Genomic DNA, 22,937 nt, shown 5'->3' on the forward strand with positions numbered 1-22,937 from the left:
ACGGGTGAAGGACAGAGAAGAGACGTGGCACACATGACGACTGGTCTAACAACTGTGCTTTATTGAAAAACCCCCGTCTCCCAGGAAAAACCAGGCGAGCATGCGCAGCCCAAGAGCCAACACACACACAAACTAACGTTGATTGCGACAGACCAAGTGGCTAGTGCCAGTGCGATAGCAAAATTAGTTCCTTCTGCATCAGTGAGATAGAGGTAGTACTGATGCAATTATCCCCTTGCATGCTGACGTGATAAGCCTTGAGAATTTCATGCCCTGTCTTGCCCTTACCTCTACCAAGAATTTTAACATTGAAAAAAAGCTGGATGCAGCTGCATTCCCGACAGTGCGAGGCAAATTTGCTCCGTCAGAGGTGTTGCAAGAATTGTGCTCTCGCAGCCTCTCATTAATACTCCAGCCTGTTTGACTGATGTAAGCTTTTTCACAATTCAGCGGATGCTTGTACACCACCCGTGTTGCACAAGAAATATAACGGCTGTCATGACACGCGGTCTATCTCTGCCACGCGCAACACGTGAACAAAAGCCTGAAAGTTTGCAAGGAGCAGAAAAGACGACGTTAATGCCCTGCCTCACAGCAACTTTTTTGACGCTGCAGCTAACCCTTGAAATCACTTGAAATCTTTTCTGTTCAGCTCCTGTTGGACCAGCCCTTTTTTTTCTCTCACCTCTTAATCTTTTGCAGCAACGTTTCTGCCACTGCATTCAAAAGTGCTTTTGGGAAACCAGCGGCAACCAAATGCTCAAACTAGTTGTCAAAACTTGATTTTATGCAGTGGTGGCAACTCTTTTGCAGTGATTATGGAAACAATTCATAGTAATCCCTCTCCTAACGACTTTTTAGTGTGTGGACAAGTACAGTAACAACGCCTTCTTACTCCTAGATAAGAAGCACCAGCACACATGGCCATCGTCAAGAAAAGTTAGTTGAATTTCTAGAAATATAATCGAGTGGTTACTGGGGAGTTGACGTGTAGAGCAAAGAGCACACGAGCAAGCTTTAAAGACCGTTAAGACCTGGCCTACTACGACAGGCAGGGAGTCATTAGGTGAAAGATTTAAAATAATCAAGAAACCGTCAACACATCTGAAAACTTGGCACGCACACTTAACAAGAAGAAAGCCTAAAGTATATTGTCAAACTTCGCTAAAAATATCTGGCACAGGACTGGTGCATCGCTAGCACCCTCCCTATACAGATTCTTTTTTTTCTGTATGAACAGGGATGGATGGATCGATGAATAAACTTTATTGAAGTCCTGCAGATCGCGACTCATCACGAAGCGGGCCGCTCCCACGTAGGGACCGACAGGCCAAGCCCCTCGGCCGCATCGCAGGCCTGCTGGACAGCACAAAGTTGGCCAGGGAGTCCTTAAAAATTACCACAGTGGAAGAAAGACAGTTAACAGTTCCAAGAACAGATCAACAGAGACTCCGAACACATTTTGGAAGGCGACTAGGCCATTTTGATCAATCAGTTCACGCATTACGGTAAACAGTTCACCATGAGGTGTGCTGTAAAACAAGTCTTCTATGTCCACAGAAAAGGCACTATTGGCACCAGGAATGCCATTGCTGAGCACTTCAACCACTGCCATTGCGTTCACTACGCCGTAAGAGTCCTGCACGGTGAGGGACTGCAAATGACACTGCAAATACTGACGCACAAACTTCTGCCAAGTGTCTGCCTCTGTAACAATAGCTCTCAACGGGCACTCAACCTTGTGGGTTTTTGCGGCAAAGAACACTTGGAGATGGTTACCTTTGCATTTCTTCACCCTTTGAGACAGGGTAACCAAATTGTTAGCCATTAGATAACTAAGAGCTGAAGACTTCAATTTTGAGTGCTTCTATAGCGTAGACTGGAAATTCTTGGCTACTGCAGCCAAAGCTTTCTCATCGAAAGTGCTTGTGCAAAGGACCACAAACCTCCCCACCTTGTCCACTTGAAGTAACATCAATTCGTTATCGATGAAGTGGTCCACAACACGGTGAATAACACGGTTCCTGTGCTATTGTTGATTGCCATCTACCTTGCGAACAGCGTCGATCCCTTCAGACAGGCACTATTGCTTCTCATCTTTGTCAGCTTTCTCTGCTACAGGATGTACACTAGCAAGAGTTCATGGCTGCTGACACAAGGCTGCAAACTGTATTTGGGCCCATTCTGTAGATCATCCATATCCTCAGGAACCTGATACTCTCAAGGTAGATGGCAATCAACAAAAGCACAGTAACCGTGTTCTTCACCGTGTTGTTCTTCACTTCCATCGATAACGAATTTACTTCAAGCGGACAAGGAGGCGGGGGGGGGGGGGGGGGTTGTGGTCCTTTGTTGCCATGTTGCACGTGACAGAGATAGACTCCCAGCGTGTAATGACAGCCGTTATATTTCTTGTGCGACACGTGCGGTGTACGCGCTTCCGCTGAATTGTGAAAAAGTTTACATCGGTCAAACAGGCCGGTGTATTAATGAGAGGCTGCGAGAGCACTACAATTCTTGCAACACCTCTGACAGAGCAAATTCGCCTTGCCATTGTCGGGAATGCGGCTGCGTCCCGCTTTCTTCGAATTTAAAAATTCTTGGTAGAGGCAAGGGCAAGACGGAGATGGAGCGTGAAATTCTCAAAGCTTATCATATCAGCATGCAAGGGAATAATTGCATCAGAACTACCTCTATCTCACTGATGCAGAAGGAACTAGGTTTCCTATCGCACTGGCACAAGCTACTTGGTCTGTCGCAATCAACGTTAGTTTTGTGTGTGTGTTGGCTCTTGGGCTGCGCATGCTCGCCTGATTTTCCTGGGAGATGCGGTTTTTCAACAAAGTACAGCTAGTTGTTAGTCCAGTCGTTGCGTGTGCCACATCTCTTCTCTGTTCTTCATATTTTGACTGGTTTAAATTCTCAAGTCTCTAGAGAACTTCTAAGCCTCCGCGCGCGGGCGCTGCGTCGTCAATACCAGGACATCACGGCGGCGGCGAAAATGCGCTTCGAGCGTCCGTATAATTGTTACCGCAATAAAGAAGACCGGCACATGAAATACTGTGATGGCTCAGCCCGGTTACCAAGTACGGCCAAAGTGTTGCGTTCCATAGCTGTGTTCCATCCTTGGTACGGAAGCTAAAATCACCAACTGTTGCATACAGAATGGCAAGTGTATATTACTGTGCCGTCTTGACTTGTGCAATCAAATAGCGTTACTTTGTGCGCACTGTGTGTGCAGTGAGGCCGATTCTTCTTTACACCTTACGAATTATATATATACACGCTCACACATACGAGCTTACCCGGAGCACGTACACAAATAAAAAGTTCGCGAGCTTTTTGCAAGATTTGCACAATAAAAACCGTTTTCGGCTGCTAACTGAGTGTGATAATTGTCCGGTCAAAACACCATTAGGTGCCAAACTTCTCAAACTTTTCGCACGGAGTCCAAACTCGCACCTTCCCTTTGCGTCGCGCAGTTTCGGTTACGCTCAATGCATGCTTTCCATACAGGGATCGTGTAAGTTGTTGAGCGACGTAGGCCCGCATGTCAGACAAATACTTAAAATCGAACTTTAGAAGGCACTAATATTTGCCGAAGAACGGTTGGCTAGGCAAATGATGCCGGATAATGCAGTCGGCGACGTATGAAAGTACGAAAGAGAGCGATGGTCGTGTCGCTGTTTGTACTATGCGACGTTTTAAAAGCATACGCGTCGTACAGGTAAGTGTCGACGCCTTCGACGACTGCCTGGCACTGGTTTAAAGCTTGGTAAATCCGCAACAAGAAGAGAAGGTCAAGAGACTGATATCGGGCACACAATCTTCTTCCTATGTGACAAGAAAGTGACAGGCCTTTCCGGCGTCTTCGGTGGCCTCAAACCGTGATACAAGGCTGAACACACGACGCTGCCGTTTCAACACGACGAACAGCAGTCAACACCACAGTTATCATCAACACATGCAAAGCACAACCGCTGAAACGCTGAAAGCAATGAACGCAAGCCACAATGCAGAAGCTGTTATCTTCTTGAGTGCCGCTTGAATCAGCCAGGGCGCGCAGCCGTATCTAAACCCATGTGTTTTGCGTAAGAAATGCTATTCAGAAGCATTGAGCGGAAAATAAACTTCTAATTAACATTTAAGCACGTCTAAACGTTACTGCTGTACATACTCACGCAAGTAGTTGAACATACCACTCGACGACAGAAAACGAAACGCTTCAAAACCGTGAAGCCCGTGAGCGCGCGCTCTGATGGTGCGCGTGGAAACGTTCGGTTAATGCACGCGTTTACGTTTTCCGTGGTGTTGACCCAAAGTGCCGGCTTCCAGTGGAGGAAAAAACATGGAGTATTGTGTTCGGCAGATGGCACAACTATCCTTGTAAATCTCTTTCATGATGGTGGTGAAGAAATCATCGCGCTGTGCCTATGCTTCGAGATATCCGCACATCAGCGAATGAAGATATGACAGCTCCAAGGGGTGCACTTGTTCTATTGGAACCACTTTGTGCGTAGTACGATCATGTCAGCGAACATCCGTTGTGATTAGCACGCGGTGCTTATTAACTGCGTTCGCTTCACTGACAGTTAGGCACGATTGTTATTGCTATGAATTATTGTGTTATCCTCGTGTTTACTACTGTTCTCTTATCTGATGGTGTTTCTTAGAAGCATTGTGCATTTTTGTCGCTCTCATTAAGGAGCGAATAATTTGGTACGCTTAGCAATAGCTAGTATTACGAGGCGAAATGATTTGTGTGTGTGTGTTAAAGACTTTGTGTAATGGCATCGCGTAAACCATTCTTTATCGTAAACTCTGCTTAAGGATCGATAGTGATCGCCTGGTAGCTTTCGCCCGGAGTATCCCAGTAACATTTTATTGAGCTTTTCTATATTCACATTATTCTACGTGGTCCAACTTTGTCCCAAGGCCCCCTTGCCCCCCCCCCCCCCCCCCCTCAACACACACACACACTTTTTTTTTTTTTTTTAAATCAGGATATTGCAACATTTGCCGTCCAAGAAACAGCCTCATAGGACTTGTACACACCGAATGATAACTCAAACTTTTTATCGATTTGAAATTTTAGCGTCAGCATCAGTGTCAAAGCCGATTAGTATTCTGTTCCGTGTAGCCCACTTTCTTTATTTTTTAACTGGTAATTGTACAGAAATACTTACTTTATGTCTATATGAATGTTTGATCACAAACCTGTCTGAACTTCATTGTTACATCTGTGGCCACGTAAGGTTATTAGTAAGGAACCAATAGGGCTCCACATTAATGCTTATCTGAGATTTATTGCATGTATATGCACTAATTTTTCAAGCATTGGAAAAACTGAAAACGAGCTAAATTTGCACTTTAGACATGCAATATTAAAATGCACGCAATTCAAAAAGTGAAAATGGCATGCTCACTGTCGTAAACCAGTGTTGTAGGTGAAATTTCAATTGTTTTTCAGCAGGAGTGTTTGCACGACTATGTTCCAACTTTCAGTATTCAAGCGCAACGGTATCGATCGCCAGCATGCCCAATCGGATATTCTTTCTGTCTACCCATGTGCTTTGCTGCGTTCATGAGAGCCCCTGACTATGTCACCTGAGCATTCACACTGTTCCTCTCACTCTCTTCTTTTTCTGTGTTCCAGGTTTCCACTTGTGTCCCACGACACCAAGATCCCCTTCTCTGTAGTGACTGTAGTTATATGTTTGGTGCTGTTTTGGAAAATTATGCATTGTGCATTTCTCGTTCTCGAAGTGTTTTTGTCGGGCGAGAATTTAAAATTTATCCACGTGCTATATAGGGGTGGCAACATAGATAAAACCTTATGCTGTGTGCACGGTTCCTTTCCTTGTTTCTGGTTGTTGCCCCTTGAGATGAAGTAAGCAACGTGCATTTTTATTCTGACAACTCCGAAAGAACACTCTCGGCTTACAGCTTCGTTGGTGTCACTCAAGTTCCCCAGCACGATCGCATTTGTTGGTCCGCATCATGCAGTAGAACATTTGGCAACTCAGTTTGCCTGTTTCATATAGGAGATGCACACACACATAAAAAAAGAAGTAGAAAACACCATGTCTCACCATTGGAGAAGTGAGCTGCCACAGTGATGTACAGTGGGGGCAAAATATTCGAGCATTGGAAGAACCGAAAACCATTTGCAATTCCAAAACTCAATGCCAAGTTGCATTCCTGTGCCCTCTGATTAAGCAAGTGCCAGGTGTCGAAACACAGCATTGCACAGGCATGTCCTTTCATGCTCACGTGCCTGCCAATTCGCCCACTTCTTCGCAGCCTGCTGTAGGAGTTGCAGTGAGTGAGAAAGATCACGCCGGGAGAGCGGCACCTGTTTTGGCGGTTCTGATGTGAGACAACGCACACGCTCCGCTGGCCGAAACAGACGCCGCTCTCTTAGTGCAATGTTTTGTACATTACACAATGTTTTGTACATTTTTTACAATCCCGACTGCAGGCGTCGGTGACCAGAAGTGGGCACATTGGCAGGTACAGAAGGACATGCATGCACAAGACCGTGTCACCGCACCAGACACTTGCTTTCTCAGTGGGGGCAGGAATGCTCTTCAGCGCCCACTTGTAGATCCCGTAATATTTTGTCGCCACCTGTGTGCTGCTTTTCACCATCTGTCAGGAACCAGAAATCTGGACAAACTAGGCAAAGAAATATACCATGTTTCATTGATTGATACATGCTAAAAGATACAATTATGTGAAATTTGAGCGATAGAAAAGCAGTGGTAAGCGCATGATGAAATTTTTGGAGTTGTTAGAACATAAACTGGCAGGACACTATAAAGGGGCAGTTATGAAGCTCAATGTCAACTGCAATAGCGGCTCACATTGCATTTCCAAATACAATTAACCTATGTCCATGATGTGCAGAACAGGCTCGTAAAGGGACACCGAGGAGGGATTGCTAGGTTCAGCTGGAACGGTTAATCACCTTTCTGGGATACCACTTTGTTCAGTCTTACCATTAGCTAATACCAGGTAAGGCAGCAAAGAGGCAGAAACCAAGGACCAGGGGCGATGACACCTTGGAACCTATCTCACCAGCCCCCTGTAACTTGATGGACTAAATTTGTAGTGCCTGCTTGGACGACTTAATTCTTCATGGATAACCGAAGGCTACGTTAAATTCTACCCGACTCGACCTGGAAACTGTTTGAAAAACTTTCTTCTACGTGAAAATGGTTCGAATATATAAAAATGTTTTGTAATACCTTATGTCCCACTGATGTACCTGTGCTGCAGCAGAGGCGTGAAATATAATGAATGAAAGTTTGGCATTAATCTTCTTTGCTACTTGTCACAAGTCAACATTTTTGCAACTAACAGCAGAAATCGATTTTTCAAATAATGCTTTATGAGTCGCACAGATTTAGTGTTTCTCTGAAGTGTCTCTTTAATGAAAGGTGTGTCATTTACAAGCCACCGTAGCACCATTTTTTACCATTGCTTGACCTTCCTGCTCCAGTTGTTTGATTGCATTGCAAAAGGTTTTGTAATTCAAATTTATTTAAGTTATGAGGAAAGTACCATGCTATGAAAGTAGCCATAGATGGTAGTAGCATGCACTCGGAAAGGGCATTTGACAGATACATTGTTTTGCTGACTAAAAGTGTAACTTGACGAAAAGCATTGGTGGCCACCTGAGTTGCAGTTTATGTTATGATTGATATTGTTCAAGTGGTCTTACAAGCATGTTACCACATCATGCGAGCCAGCCAATTGTATATTGTTTCACATGTGAATTCATACAGCCATGCACGACCTGTGCATTGCCACATGCTGCAATGTTACATTTTGGCCAGCCTCACTCTCTCGCAGTATAAACTCGTTGTTGCACTAATGCCAAGTGCATGTCTGTAGGACATTTATGCACCCTTTGCAAATCGTTGAAGTTGGCGTCTTTGTACAGTCGAAATCGCCTCTGCAACTACCGTGGTGAAGAAACTGATGCAAAAATCTGGAGCAGCGTTGGCAATTTCATGCATGTGGTGAATGTGTACATGCATCGACCATGCGGCAGCTTCCCACTGCAGCGTTTAATCTCTAATGCCGTACAGGTGTACAGGAAGTGACCTCAACTTTCCGTGGCAGCCGTCCCTCCCTCCACATCATCCACTCTCTTGTGGCTGTTTGACAAAACTTGAGCTAGGGTGCATTAGCTAGCACTACTCGTGGCCATTGTAGCAGGAGCGGTACTCTCAGGCAATCACTTTCAGAGACACTTTCGCTTTTGTAAGATTTCACGATGCTTAGCGCCTGATGCTTTCGGCGTCCACGAGCCACAGGATTCTACCACTGTGTCCACCATGCTAACACAGCATGCGAGGAATGCTGTCACTCGTAGACATCGACATGGCTGGCGCTGGTGTAGGGAAATCTTGTGAAAGTTGAAGTATCTCTGAAAGGAACTGCCCAAGAATGCTGCTCCAGACTGGGAGCTTGTTGGCCGTGATTGGCTTGCAGATCTGCCCCAGTGGCTGTGAGTGGTGGTGGCTAACACACCCAGGGTAGGTTTGTGAGCATGCACAAAATACCCGAGAGAATAGATTGTGAGAGAGAAAATATTTGCCACTGGGGTAGCTCAATTGGTAAAGGATGGCGCATGTCATGTGGAGATTGCTGGTTTGGCTCTCCCTGGCAGCAAGGTGTCATTTCTTCTATTTTTATTTCCCCCCTTTTTTTTTATTGTTTCTACCAGCAAAACTCGCAGGTTGTCATGTAGGCTTGCGCCGCGAAACAGAGAGCAAAGCTTGCATTATCCATTTTGTTTTTGCATTCCTTTGAAAACCTTTGTCATATCGTTTCACTTCTGATAATGTAAAATACTGTGTTTAGCAAACAGAGAATAGTGACTAGACTTTAACACTTGGTTGTTGCAAAGTATTTAGTACAACTAGTGAGTAACATTCGATTTGTATTCAAAGCTTCAAACAATAATACCCCTGATTTCTACTTCTCAACTAAAAAAATCAAATTCACCTTACGCAGTCCTTGGCTTCATCTGTTGCCATTGTATTTCTGGCTCGTGAAAGTTTCTCTAGGAAACTAGCAAGACCGAATTTCCTTTTTCATAAAGAAAGGCTGGTTCTCGTTGCCTTAGCATATGTCATGATTAGCCTTTTTCTTTCTTAAAGGCCCATGACTTATGCTTTTTATGCAGTGATTGAAATAATTTTGTTCATTTTTAAATATCGAAGCAGCCTTTCTTGTAATTTGAGTGTAAAGGTGTGCCAAAATTCAGAACCAAATGGCTTCAGTGTTGTCTTGAGATATAGGACACACCAAGTTCTGGCTTTAAGTGCTTTACCAAGACAGTCTTTGTTAATGTCGTGTATTAAGCGTGATGCTTGAAACATTGTGCACTTTTTAACGGCGTTTTTATTGCATCAGGGAGAACCATATGACTGTGTGTGCAGAGCTGATGCTTAACATAAAAGTGGGTTGTCTTCGAGATTTTGTTGTTTTTGTATTTATTTATTATTATTTTCTTGGCTACTGCTGATGCCCAACGTATGCAAGCATATGCTTTCACGGTGCTCCTTCAGCATTTCTCTTACTTGAGTGGCTTTCTTTTCTCTCTAGTGACCGGCACCTCGTTCTGGAAGGACGTACCAAAATCGGTGCATCGTTCGGACACGCAAGGAAGCGGTACAAGCGTCAAGCTTAAAACCCACGCTTACAGCGAAAACGCCAAGCAGCGGGGTGATTTCTACAACTTCTCACTTCACAGGAGGTAGGTTTGCCTCGACATTTTATGGACACGTTGATGTCGCAATGCACTGCCCTCCAACTTTCACCACCACTTTAGGCGACCGATAATTCAGAATTACTGCAGTGGTGCAGACAGTCACGTGATCTCCATCTTCAACCCACCAACAAACTCGAACAGCAACACAGCGAAGAAATGAGAGGCTAACACTGGATTCAGACCAGTGAATTCACGTTCAACTTATTGCAAAGCTAAATCTATGATTATTGATATTCTTCCACCAACACTCCTTGTGCAGGGCGGGTTTTTATATCGACGCTTTCGCTAGGTATGTGCTATATTACTAGGGTAAACTGTGATTCAGGAACTTTGGTAGTGTACTTTAAAGGTCATGACTCATCTTGCCAGTGCAAAATTAAATGGGATTTGGCACTGGTAACATGATAAAAAAAACAGCAATCAACTAATCTGCTTAACATGCTAGCATAACTTACTGTAGTTCCGAGACCTGCTTCTTAAAAAAGAAAATGAGAGCAAGGACCCTGAAATAATTTATAGCTTCTCGGCAGTTACACTGCAAAGGAGATGAGGGGCCCCAGTGCAAAATTCCAAATTATATAAAAAAATTTTAAAGTGGCACATCCTTCGCAAAGTGTTATGTTCAGCAGAATATTTGCATAGGCTTCTGTGGTTCAGTGATTTATGGGGTTGAATGTTGTTGCGTCCATGCCCCGGTGTATGTTGCAGCCGTGTGCAATCTGGAAAACCGAGGTCAACGCGTTTCTCACATAGCCTTCGACGTTGGTTCCTTTCATCAATTTGTGGGCTCTCCATGACGTTCAGCTTGTCAGGGTCAGGTAGAGGGATCTTCACAGTAATTACCGCTTCCATGGAGGGCAGCAGGTGTCGTCGCCTTGACATGAGCTCTTTTTGCACGTCACAGTCTATGTCGAGCCTGGTAGTCGTCTGGGTGCCCGCTGATGGACGGACTGCCTCATGGGAAACGTCCAAGGAATGCCCTTTTCTGTGTTGAGACATAACAAAGTTCAAAGCGACCTAGGTGCTTTGAGGATCACTGTAGTGAACTCTGAAATAGTTTGAGTACCATATTGATTCGATTATAAAGTGGTCTCAATTATAAGGTGACGCTTACAGACTCATTAGGGATTGCTCAAATAAATGGAAACCCTCGGAATAGTCTGAATAAATAAGGTGATGTATATTTCGCCTTGAGGTGTGACTTCACTGCAGCGTAAATGTCGCTTTATATGGTGTGGCTTTATGGCAGCGTGGCACCACTTTACTGTTCCTGTGGTCACCATAGGAACTGTTTTCTTCGAGGTCCTCATTGTCGCTTTCTTCTTTGGTGCTTTCGTTCAAAGATGTTTGCTGGCTGTCTGAATGGTGATGAGGTATTCTGCAGAAGGAGATGCAGTTCACGAGCGTGGCTTGGAAAGTAGTCCATAAAGCGTAAGTGAAGTGGGTGATCGCTTCGCCTGGTATGTCTGCCATTCATGCTGAACTTGCCAGGGCCCATCAGACATCGGAGCTAAGTTGCAGTGAGCTCAATTGATTCTTTGGAGGGAGACCATGTTGGAGCACGACCTCTCATGGTTTCTTACCAGCTATGGCGTTGGGCTGCCAAGCACGAGGTCGCGGGTGCGACCCTAGTCGTGGCGACCACATTTCGATGGGAGGGATGTGCAAAAACTCACGCATACCGTGCCATTGGGCGCATGGTAAATAACCCCAGGAGGTCAAAATTAATCCAGAGTCCACTACGCCGTCCACTATGCCATGTCCATAATCAGAGGTGGTTTTGCCACTTAACACCCAAGAATTAAGTTTTTTAGGCCACCTTGGAGCACGAAAGCTGATGGTGGACCTTTTTTGCTGTTGTATACAGTGGAACCTTGTTGGTATGATTCTGCGTAATAAGGTTTTCGGGATGAATGGAATGGAAAAACTTTATTGAGGTCCTTCGGAACGTGCACTAGCGCGTAGCGGGCTGCTCCCACTTCAGGACAGAAAGGTCTAGCCTCTCCGCCACGTATTACTGGGAAAAGAAAAAAAAAAGTATCGTATTACTGGGAAAAGAAAAAATAAGTATCATTTTTCGGGGGGGATACTTTTTTGTTTCTTTTCCTAGTAATACGATTTTGGCTGGATAATACGTTGGTTGATACAATTTTTGGATGATGCACTTTATTTTCCAGTTCCCGTAAAGATCGTAGCAACGAGATTCCACTGTAGCTTGCTGTGGAATGTGCTCAGACACACACCCAGTGGGCGTCACATGACCAGAAGTAAACCTTTAAAGTATTGGTAATTCATAGATTAACTAACACCAATGTTTTCAGTTCTTTTGACCTACTGCAATATCTTTGCAATGTGCAATATCTTTGCAATTTCAAATTATTTGTTGTGTGGCTTAAATTGTACTTCAAAAAGCTGTAGAGACCGTGCACAGCGACATTCTGAGCTCTTGTTTCTATAGAGTTATCTTTTATGCAGTACTTTTTCTTTTTCCCGGCTCTACTACATGGCTTCCTTGTTCACGTGGACTCTGCTCATGGCTACCCTAGTTTCCAATCCTAGTCTTGCATCACTCTCATCCTACTCGCTTCATTGGCTCAGTGTGGCTTACTGGATTCGCATTCGGCTACAGAGCTCGAGGAAGTGGCATGTTTGATTCCCAACTGTGGCTGCTGCATTACAGTAAAGGGGTCGTGTAAAAACACCGTTGTACTGAGCATTGACTGTACGTTAAAGAATCTGAGGTGGCAAAAAGTAATCCTGAGCTCTGCGCTGCAATCTCTGTCATAGCCTCTGTTTTTTTTTTCTTTATTCACATACTTGCATACTGCCCAAGCCTGCTTTACATTATGTGTGTGTTGGGGGGGGGGGGGGGTACACTATACATTGTACAATGTACACCAATGTGCACCATATAAAAAGCGACTGGGATTTACCAGAGCAATGCTTAAAAAGCATATACCACATGGACCACACAGCAGCAATGATGTCTTGCTAGACACAGAAACCCTTCATGTGGAAATAAAAACCTTATCAAAGTATTTTAAAAATTCACCGATGATTACGATACTTCCTAATGTGAAATTTGAGCGCCGCTTTATACGTGTTTTCATTTGGCGATATATTGGCTGGTGCGGATAATCTGTCTCGTGCGGCACGTTGCAGACGGAGCGAAGTCTGGCGCGATGGCCTCGCTAATCTGGAGATCACGAGAGCCAGCACGTGCGTGACGCGTGGGCGCAATTCACAGCAGCCACCGTTAACAGACCTCCCCAACGATGCGCGCTACTCTGGTGCCACCTCGTAGCTATCGTCGCTGCACTACACTTTTCTTCTCACCCTTTCACCATACTCTCCTCTGCTTTCCTCCTCGCGTCTTTCATCCCCGCTGCGCTCCACATTCGCTTTCATCTTTTGCTGTGCTCGTTCGCTCGGTGACGCCGACGCTTGCAGCAGGAACGGGCACCTAAGAGCTGTGCTCTAAAATGCAAAGGTAGCGTTACAGCGCATACATTACCACAGCAGGGGAAGAAATAAAAGACCGCCCGGGTATTAACACAACTAAAAATTTTGTCGCATGCGATCCAACAATGGGCCACCAGATTCAGCCTGCAGGACATTACTCATTTTCTCTGGGACACTCGGTCCATATCAGTCAACTCCTTTTCCTGGTGGTGGCAGGGAAGTGGTACAGGCAGTATTGGACACACCGTGGCAATGGTTCAATCTAATTGCGCAGTGGAAATGAATCTAAGCCAAACAACACAAGCACTGAAAGCCAGCCCTCAGTAGCTCTCCAAGAAGAATTTTCATTTTTTTATTATGTGATTCAGTGATAGTCATGTCCCACACTTGTTTTGATGCAGTTTTTTAGCACCTTTCATGTTTCTCCCATATTTTCCTGTGTTAAATGATCTGACAGTGATCCATTGTCATTGTAGAGAAAAGAACAAGCTGCCTTTCTCATGGTGAAGTCCCCACTACTCTTCCTTTTATCCGAACGCACAAATGATGATAATGATAATGATCCTGATTGCACCAGTTCCCCATCTTGTACTTCCCTACACTCTCCACAACCCCACAATGCTGACTGTCAGTGAAGCACACTGATCCACAGGAATTGAAACTAGGCTTTGTTGTTTGTAACAATTCAGGGTCAACCGTGCTGGGATCATCAGAGTATTCTCATGCTCCTGGTCTTCCACTGATACTTGAAATGCTTGTTTCACACCCATGCTTTTGAATGTGACATAGACTTGCACTGCTATTGTTAAGTGGTTTTGTGTGGAGACGTTTCCAATGAAGAATCTTGCAGGCCTATCTGTGGTAGTCCTTTTCAAGGAGTCCTCTGATGTTTTTGTCTTGGCTGCCATAAGTCTGATGATCTTTGCTTTGTGCCTTGGTTTGGACTATTTCATTTTGTACTACTGCAACACACTCCTGGTGATTTGTAATTGCACAGAACGGCGTTTCACAATTCCTATGCTTCTCTCCACTTAGGTGTTCGTAGCTTACTCGATGAGTTGTAGCCATGAGCAGTACACACAACAGGCTTCTGTGTCCCTACAGTCTTCCTTTTGTTACTTCTAACTTCATGAAATGACCTTGGTTTCCTTCCACTTGATGCTTTCAAGCACAGCTTGGAGGACTGTATGACACCTGAATAGCTTGACGTCTTCGACTTGTATTCGTTATGATGACCTGTATCTGAGAGATGGCTTTAGCTTTAGCAAAGGTTTCCTGTTATCTGACTGTTGAAATTTTTTTGTTTATGAACGTGTAGGCTCTCGCTGTCACCTTGATATCAGTGTTGCAGATGCTCAATGTTGGCAAGAGTTTAAGAGCTAAGCAGGTGGCTGCCACTTGAAGGGGGCTGTAGTTCCTCGTTACTGCTTGTCTTCTTGGTTTGCCTTTTCTGCTATGAAAATGGTAGTGTTCCTCATTCTTGAAAACTTAGTCGTAAGCTAAACTTGTGTAATGATGTAAGTGCATTTCCCTTAATGTCGAAAATGCAGCTACATAGAATATTGCGGCAAAAAGTATGGACAGTGCATTCTTTCCTGTACTTCTATCATGATATGCTTCCCCCTGGACTCATTGCAAGCCTCTTGAAAGAGCCTTTACCAAGTCAGTGAGTTTAAATTCGGCTTTGCCTCTTTTGCTAGTGTGATTTCACAATTGTAATTGTTAACTTCCACTATCTCAGCTTCCAATTTGTCGACCTCTACAATGTCTTCTAGTTCTTGATTGGAATGGCTGATAGCACTGAGCGCAATACCTGTGGTGTCGAGGAGACTGCGGAACTTGTTTTGTGCTACTGCTCGTCCTTTGCAAATGACAGGCTTGACTTCCGCTTAGCTCTAAACCAGCTAAACAAAAGACCTTTCTCGTTGGACAATGTCTTGGTACCATAGCGTCGTATATCACAGCTGAAGAAGGCCACAAGAACGCTGCTGTGATTTCTGTAGGCTACCGAATCGATCGATCGTCTGTGATACAGAGCAGAAAACTTTGACTACGTCGCTGACATTAAAGGCCAAATGCAATTAAATTTCACTTTGGCTAAATTACATATAAATGTTTAGCATACACTATCAATGTAATCTTGGCAATGCCGCAGGGCTGATAATTTTCTTATTAGCAGCCTTTAAATAATGCCTGTGCAGACGTGCACCTGGCAGTGCATGGTAGTGATGTGGATATGGCAAGAGTTCCAGAACCTTACACAACTGCTGATCTTTCAGTTGCGCTTGGGCGCCCCAGGTGCGTCACTCGCTCAACATTTCCAAGTTGATGGGTGTCTCTATCGGCATGCTTTCTCGTTGCGCACATGATTGAGCTGTTGTGAGAATGCCGACGTGTTGCGTGGTCGTTGGGTGCTCGAACACGTACTCAAGCACGAGCGATGGCTGTCTAGTACACAACGCCAAGTAGAGCAAGGCCGAACACGTCCTTCCTGTCCCAGCTTTCAGGGCGCAAGTGTGCACCGCACCGCAGCAGGCAAGTGGGACACAGACCAGCCAACACACACAAAGCAAGTAAACTGCACTTGACGAAGCTGCACAAGCTACATTTCGCGAGCACAGTCACTTACCCGTGCACGATCTGCTTGTCAAGCGATTTCTCAGGAGAACTATTAAGTACTACAAGTCGCCGTGGCGCAGGAAAAGCAAACGTAAGTTGTATTGAGAGGCAATACTCTCGAGGGATCATTTCCGGTAATGTATCATCTTGAGACATTTTGCACGTCTCTACATCGGATGCGTCGAAGTAGATGAACGAAAGCCTTTCTGACACAGTGCCAGAAATGTTGTTAGCAAGGACTACATGCTGCATTTGTGATGAAAGAGGATGCAACGCGGCTGCACATCATACACTAATGTGATGCTGCCAGAGCGAAATGGGCGAAACGTTATCACGGCCAGAGTCCGTCCTCTATGGCCGTTATTTTATGTGCACTTTGCAGCCAAGCCCACAGCCGTGCTAGAGGGGTCTACCCTCTAGCCCGGCCATGCCGAGATGATGATGCCGAGCCTTTGGGGTCCTATTGATGGCCCTCCAAGCTCTAAGTGCAATCATGAATCCATAAAGACTGTTCGTTCTCGCCTCTAGCGGCCTTTTCTCATGGGTTTCGTGGCACCTGTATGTAGAGGATAGGATGATCTGCCTTCTCCATGGACTCTTGATTACTTCTTTTATTTGAACGTGTTGATCATAACAATCCAGATAGCGCCACTTCGCTTTCTTTAAAACACCTGCATTTTAAAGGGTGTTCTACGTTCACCACTGTCACCATCAGTGGTGGCGCTGGCCAACGCTCCCAGGGCTAAATCTAGGACACACACACAAATACCCCAGAGAATTGACGAAAAGACAGCACTGCAGTAGCACAACTGGTAGTGCAATGCATGTGTAATGCAAAAGATACGGGTTCAGTACCCACTTGCAGAAAGTTGTATTTCCGTCCACGTTTATCTTTCTTTAAAATAATTTCTACATTTGAATAAAAAAAAAGACGTAATTTCCCCTATGGTTTTCTTGGCCTCACTGTCTGTTGGCCTCATATAATTGTGAATAACAAAAATCGAGCCCTCAGACTTCTCTTCCCCTCAGTCGAGCGCATGTGCGGTAAGATGTGCATATAAGCCTATTTCAGCAATAAATTTTCACTTGGTAATTCAGTGCTTGTTTTGTGTTGATTTCATTCCTTTGTCTTCATCTTCGCCATTTACTGTAAACCAGTGCCGGCTTGCCCAGATTTTTCTCCTTTGCAGCTATGTGCCTGTGATGCCAAGAAACTTGCCATATTTGCAGTCCTCTTTCCCGACAAAGAAGTGTGCATTTCCTTGAGCGATCACTAGTACACGGGACACCTTCTTTATGCCTTGAAATAAAAGAAATGCACATGATGCCTCAAGTTGAGATTAGCTGGAAATGAAAATGATTGCAAATCTGAGGGCATGTGCACTAGCACCACACTGCGGCTTGCCACTGTACTTTCTCGCCCGCTAAATTTATCGGGCTCTTTCAGTGGTGAAAACCTCGTGTCTTCCGTAGCCTATGTCTGAAAATGGCAAATAGGCTTATAGAGTTCAAGAAGTGGTAGCCTACACTTTTATGCACCTAACAAGTTGCTGTGGAGTTGGCATAGGAAATGCACTTAAAACTACATTAGCATTTCACTGAAATTGTGCTAAGAGACTTGTGCACCCTTTTATGTAATAACACCAACATTGCCTTTGTCGTCTGCATCTAGCAACAGCCCCTACGCAGCCAGCAGCCAGTCGCGCAAGAGGGGAAATTTCAAGTGCCGGTACTGCGGTCGATTCTTCGTCTACCTGACGCCTTTTATTGCCCACGAAGAGGCACACACCAACGAGAAGCGCTTCCGCTGCTACTTCTGCCCCGAGGCCTTTGTCACCCGCCAGCTATTGACCATCCACCTGCGTATCCACAAGGACGAGATACTTGGCGACAGCGACGATGCGCCATAGGAGTGAATCTGGGCATGGTGGTGGTCCAGCTTCACATCTCTGAATTCGGGGTGGCAACAACTGCGGGCAATGAAGTTGCAGCCGTCGGCCCACATAAGCAAGCCCCTCGTCGTGCCGTGTTTTCCAGTGATCCAAGACTGTTCAGAGTGTGTTGTGCAATGTTGTGTATGGACGGCAACCTGCTGCTTGCCCTGCTAAACTGCACAGTTCTGCTGCTTCATCCTAGCTGCATGTGTCGCCTCATGGATGTGCACAGCAAATCTTTTGAGGTGCACGAGCACTTGTTGACGCATACTACCATGTTGCGTCACCTGAGCAGCAGAAAGTGCATTATGCACCATGGTAATGATTTGGATGCCAGTTTTTTCCACAGGAACTCCTCAGCTTGGCATTTTTCCTAAAGTATGAGGAAGAGAATACGAGTGAGCTGTGCTTTCCTCGGTACTTCTGTCCCGGTGCTTTTCGAAGCTGTTATTCAGTGTGTACATTTACAACCACCACAGGTGGCATCTGGTGTTCATGGCACCAGTGACCTGTCTTATCTTGGGGAAAACTTGGTGGCAGATTTATGTGGTGCAACCCACGTCTACTCTCTAGTGTGCCCTTAGGTGCTAGGCTTTCTGCAGACTGTTTAGCTTCCTTGATGTGTTTGGTGTTCCTGTTTTGCTTATCAGTGTGCTTATGAGTTTAATATAGGCCGTGGCACTTCCTCTGTTAGTGCTGTGCCGGTGTTGACTTTGCCATGATTAGGTGTGTGCTCTGCGATGTGCTTGCCTGGCTGCTGCACCATAGCTGCACCACCAAACAGGATTTGACCTAGGTTTGGATCCAGATGTGTCTTTCAGTACCGTGCAGTGGCTGCCTGTCTAATTGTTTGCCGACTAGTTGGCACCTAATAGCCATTTGTAAACTGATGGCTGTGGCATAGCTGGTGGTTTGATGTTTTGTACTGATAGTGTAATGTTTATTAGTGTGATGCTGTAGCACTAATGCCATCACAGGGGCTCAGAAACACTGTTGTCACTAGGTGTACATGAGCAACCATATGATTGGGGTTCTCTGGCAACCACGTGATACCAGTCTGCAGAGCATCTCATCATGCCTTGTTACATTGTTCACCATACTGAGTTTTATGTGAGCGATCTGTGAGCTAAGTGCCTTTTCAGAAATTGTGCTACTTACTTTTTTGGCTTTACTTAAAAAAGCTGTCTTCCAAGAAACTTTAAGACAGCACTTGCTTTGAAATGTGTTATGCAGCATTGCACAGGCCATGTTTTACTTGCAGCAGCAATATAAATCAAGACTCGGTGGCAGCGTATTGACTTATCTAACGGACGAGAGCTTTGTACGCCCTAGTGCTCCCAAGTTACATGCGTGCAATTTGGGAGTTGTCTGTAAGCAATAGGACACCAGTGGTGTGTTGCCTGTGAGATGTCTGGCTTGGAAGGAAACAAAAACAAAGTAACAACGCAAATATGTACATGGAGCCTTGTCCAGCAGATAATGCAGCTCGCTTCACTCTTGATATTTGAGCTGCAAACAATTGTGTGCACCTATGCATGATCTTGGCGGGGCATGAAGTCAGTCTTAACGATGCTATGGCGTTGGCAAAGACCAGATTGCCGTTTCACTCTATTTACCAAAATTTCATAGATAGGTGGCAGTCTTTAGTAGCATTGAAATCAGTCTACAGCGCAACCTAACCTGCAGCCCCATGGGCATGACTGACAACTTATGTCTCGCACATCACATCTGTTACAGGTGTAATTCATGCTGCTGGTGTTCTGATCGTGGCGTAGAGGCCAGGCTTGGCTTGGCCTAAAGGGATATGAGAAGCCTTGGATTTGTCATGCAAATAATTTTGTTTTTTTCTTTTTTTGCAAATCCATCTAGCAAAAGCTAGAAGTGGCATAGTGTAAAGAACAGCCTCCTGACTTACTCTAGGCTTATAATTCTAAAGCTTCCCGAAATGTGAAACCTGAAGTTGGTCGCCTGTCAATTTTGGAGTTAATTGGCATTTACAGACTTAGAGCGGCACAGTGGCATTGATGAATTTAGTCTCATGCCAAGCACTACAGGAAATTTAGCTCCATCATATTGATTCTAGAAGATGACGAGAGTTGAGAGCATTTCTACGAATTCCACTAACCAAGTTCATTGTTTTATATTTCAGTGACAGTGTTTGGTGGAGCATCATCATGTATATTTAACTAACTTGTAAAGTGCTTATTTGACAATGAGTGAGTTAAAAATTTGTCACAGCTACAAATTTTGCTAACCAACCTATTTGCTATATAACTTAAGCACTATTTGCAGTGCAACATCATCCGTCAGGCAGGTTGAGCATGAACAAATTGAATTTATCACACTAGTATATGCTAAAACAGAGCAAAAATTGCCATGCCTGGCACTGCTCATATGCTTTGAATTATTGTTCACGCAGCTTTCTTTTCTTACATTGTATATTGCCTCATGCAACAAAGTCGTTTTACAAGCAAAAGTGTGCACAAATATTTCGTCTAGTCGTCTTGGTCACAATGAGTGCTTGGCTACAAATTGCATTGAGGGATTGTGGGATGTTGTAGTTCGTGGCTTCTCTATTGCTGTTTTCAGCCGCTCTTGTGGACCATTTATTTGCTTTCTCAAGATAAAGTGCTTGCTTAAATTTTGCCTGTAGCCCACAGTGCAGAATGCAGCATGTGGCACTTATGAAACACTAGGTGTAGTGGTTAGGCGCTAAGCCTAACATGTTAGGCCTAGTACATCGGTGATGATGTACTAGGCCAATTTCGTTATGCAAGTCATTGATGTTTCTGTTTGTGTGCATGCTTTAATGCCTGAATAGTAGCAGAAGGCAGCTTGTTTGTGCAGCTAGTCCAGGGAATGGTGCTTAATTTTACATTCTTGTTTGTATCGTTGCTTTTGCATCAGATGCCCAGAATTACTTACGGTGCAAAATTATTGTCTTTGATAGCGACTGATCAAACCATCCAGTGATACTGCAACTGTTTCTTTCGTGATTGCCTTCCAAAATTCCTGAAGGAAGTTTGATGTGTTTGGTGCAGTGTATTGGGGAGGGGGGGGAATGTTTTGTGTGCAGTGGTATCTGCCAGTGCGTATTAGCACTTCCCCGTGTGCAAGACATTAGTTGCAATTTAGCATTTCTTTTTTTTTTTTAGTTCTTGCAGTCAGTGTAGTGTTCGGTGTTGTTTTTTGTGTAAATGTGTTCACTTCTCTAATTGTAATGTGTATGCGTGCTTGGGTATACTTCATAAAGTTTGGATTGTAAGGTTTATGTTGCTTATAAGAAAATATGTAGACAGCGGTCGTCAACACAGAGACAACATACTGTGCCCCAGGTTCAATAAAGTGCTTGAATAGTCTTACTGGTGAAGATTTGCATAAATTGAAGTTGCTCCTGGTAAAGGCTGAGGTAAGGTACAGTAAGGTACAGTGTGATAAGTGCTGGTCATATCATGCACTCATTGAACTCATTCTTGTGGCTTGTTTTTTTTTTTATGTGATTTGCTATTCACAGGTAGCATGGCCTTGGGCATATTGCGTGGTAGTTGGTGGAGACTAGCTGTACCACTACGGTTACTGCAGTTTCCTATTATGCATTAAAAAAGCGAATAAAAAACCATTACTTCATGTCAGTGTATATTGCTTGGTTCAGTAAATACTCCTCAGGTATTTGAATTAGGGACTTCCAGATAGAACACTCCAGATAGAATATTGCTGGTGCAGATTCATGGCAATGATAGACATCAGAAAAGTTCTCATGAGATTTTAATAATTTTGAACTGTAAGTAAATTACTTTCCTACAATACCAGAAGAGCTACTCTTATTCTGATAGCTTCATGAGGCAGCTAAGGTGCAACGAGAGTTGGATGGCAGCATAGCCTTGAAGTTTATGCATTAGCTCGGCAAAATGCAACCACCCAGGCCTAGTTAATTTTTCATCAGTTAATATGGACTGCATTGTATTCTAAGGTGCCAAAGATTGAAATTGGCAAGTTTGAAAAACGTTTACTAAGCTACAGTGTCCCAAATGCGAAGCAATACTTTCAGATATGGGACATCACATTGCCTTACCAGCGCTGGGGTTTCAGTGCAAACTTTCTACAGTGGAGCATTCACCTTTGTTTTCTCATCTAATAACCTGATTACCATTAAATTGACGAAAGTGAAGTCTGAAAGAACACCAATCCACACAGATTTAGTATTGCCCTTTAGTAAGGAAAGTTACTAATGTTTAAAATAATGCTAGTCCGTGCTCAAGACATGTTCGTGAACATGTCCTGAGCACTGACATAATGGGAATCCTTAAACAAACACGAGATCTCAGATATTTCTCCCCAAGCTTGTGCGGAAGTTCATTGGCGCAGTGCTACTTTGCCCACAGTCTTCATTGCACATAGCAGAACAAAAGTTTGTGTTTGTGGAACACATATGCCTGACAGCACCTGACATCTTGGGGACGAACATGCGAGTGCATTATTAGAATTCCTGATAAATGTGTCCTGGGCTTTGGCCTGCTGTGCTCACACATACAATGTGCGTCATTTGCCTTCTCATGCTAAAGTGATTGCTTTGACTTTGCCTACAACCCAAATACAGAATGTAGCATGTGGCGCCTAAGCTCTAGGCTTTGTGCCTAAGAACTTAGCCTTGTGCATTGGGCCTACCATATCTGTTATGTACTGAACATAGAGTTAGTATACTAATTCTAGCCACAATAACTCTAGAGAAAAAGCTGTTCGAAAAAAAAAAAATTATCGGGTTTTACGCGCCAAAACCACGATCTGATTATGAGGCACGCCGTAGTGGGGCACTCCAGAAATTTGGACCACCAGGGGTTCTTTAACGTGCACCTAAATTTAAGTACATGGGTGTTTTCGCATTTCGCCCCCATCGAAATGCGGCCACCGTGGCCGGGATTCGATCCCGCGACTGCGTGCTCAGCAGCCCAACACCATAACTGCTGAGCAACCACGGCGGGTCAATGGGCGAAAAAAAGCAGCATCCGCAGAGGTGCTGCCATGTTTCTGTAAGCATTTCTGTTGTGCTAAAAATAATCAAAATATGGCGCAAGAACAAGCATTTACATGTAACATGTACATATAAACAATGTGTAAAGTTCATACCGTAAATTTTA

At 44.4% G+C, this 22,937-nt stretch overlaps 1 protein-coding gene across 2 annotated transcripts; it reads left to right on the forward strand.

Annotated features, from left to right (window-relative positions):
• Positions 1-4,191: 4,191 nt before the first annotated feature.
• On the forward strand, positions 4,192-21,164 carry LOC125940538 (zinc finger protein 267-like). Of its 2 annotated transcripts, none has more exons than XR_007463741.1 (3): positions 4,192-4,512; positions 5,657-9,772; positions 17,541-21,164. XR_007463741.1 is itself a non-coding variant. In XM_049656820.1 (3 exons), the coding sequence occupies exons 1-3, from the start codon at positions 4,434-4,436 to the stop codon at positions 17,776-17,778; spliced, it is 468 nt and encodes a 155-aa protein (XP_049512777.1). In that variant the 5' UTR covers positions 4,203-4,433; the 3' UTR covers positions 17,779-21,164. The 2 variants fall into 2 exon arrangements, 1 of the variants encoding a protein (XP_049512777.1); XM_049656820.1 differs by having other exon boundaries at positions 4,203-4,512; positions 9,622-9,772.
• Positions 21,165-22,937: the final 1,773 nt, after the last annotated feature.

The sequence above is a fragment of the Dermacentor silvarum genome, chromosome 10, assembly GCF_013339745.2.
Source record: "Dermacentor silvarum isolate Dsil-2018 chromosome 10, BIME_Dsil_1.4, whole genome shotgun sequence".
In the NCBI taxonomy this organism is placed as follows: domain Eukaryota; kingdom Metazoa; phylum Arthropoda; class Arachnida; order Ixodida; family Ixodidae; genus Dermacentor; species Dermacentor silvarum.

Coding starts and splice junctions, on each gene's coding strand:
- LOC125940538 (XM_049656820.1), top strand. CDS start 4,434: ATGCTTCGAGATATCCGCACATCAGCGAATGAAGATATGACAGCTCCA. Junction 4,513..9,621: donor TGTTCTATTGGAACCACTTT/GTGCGTAGTACG, acceptor TTTTCTCTCTAG/TGACCGGCACCTCGTTCTGG. Junction 9,773..17,540: donor AACTTCTCACTTCACAGGAG/GTAGGTTTGCCT, acceptor GTCTGCATCTAG/CAACAGCCCCTACGCAGCCA.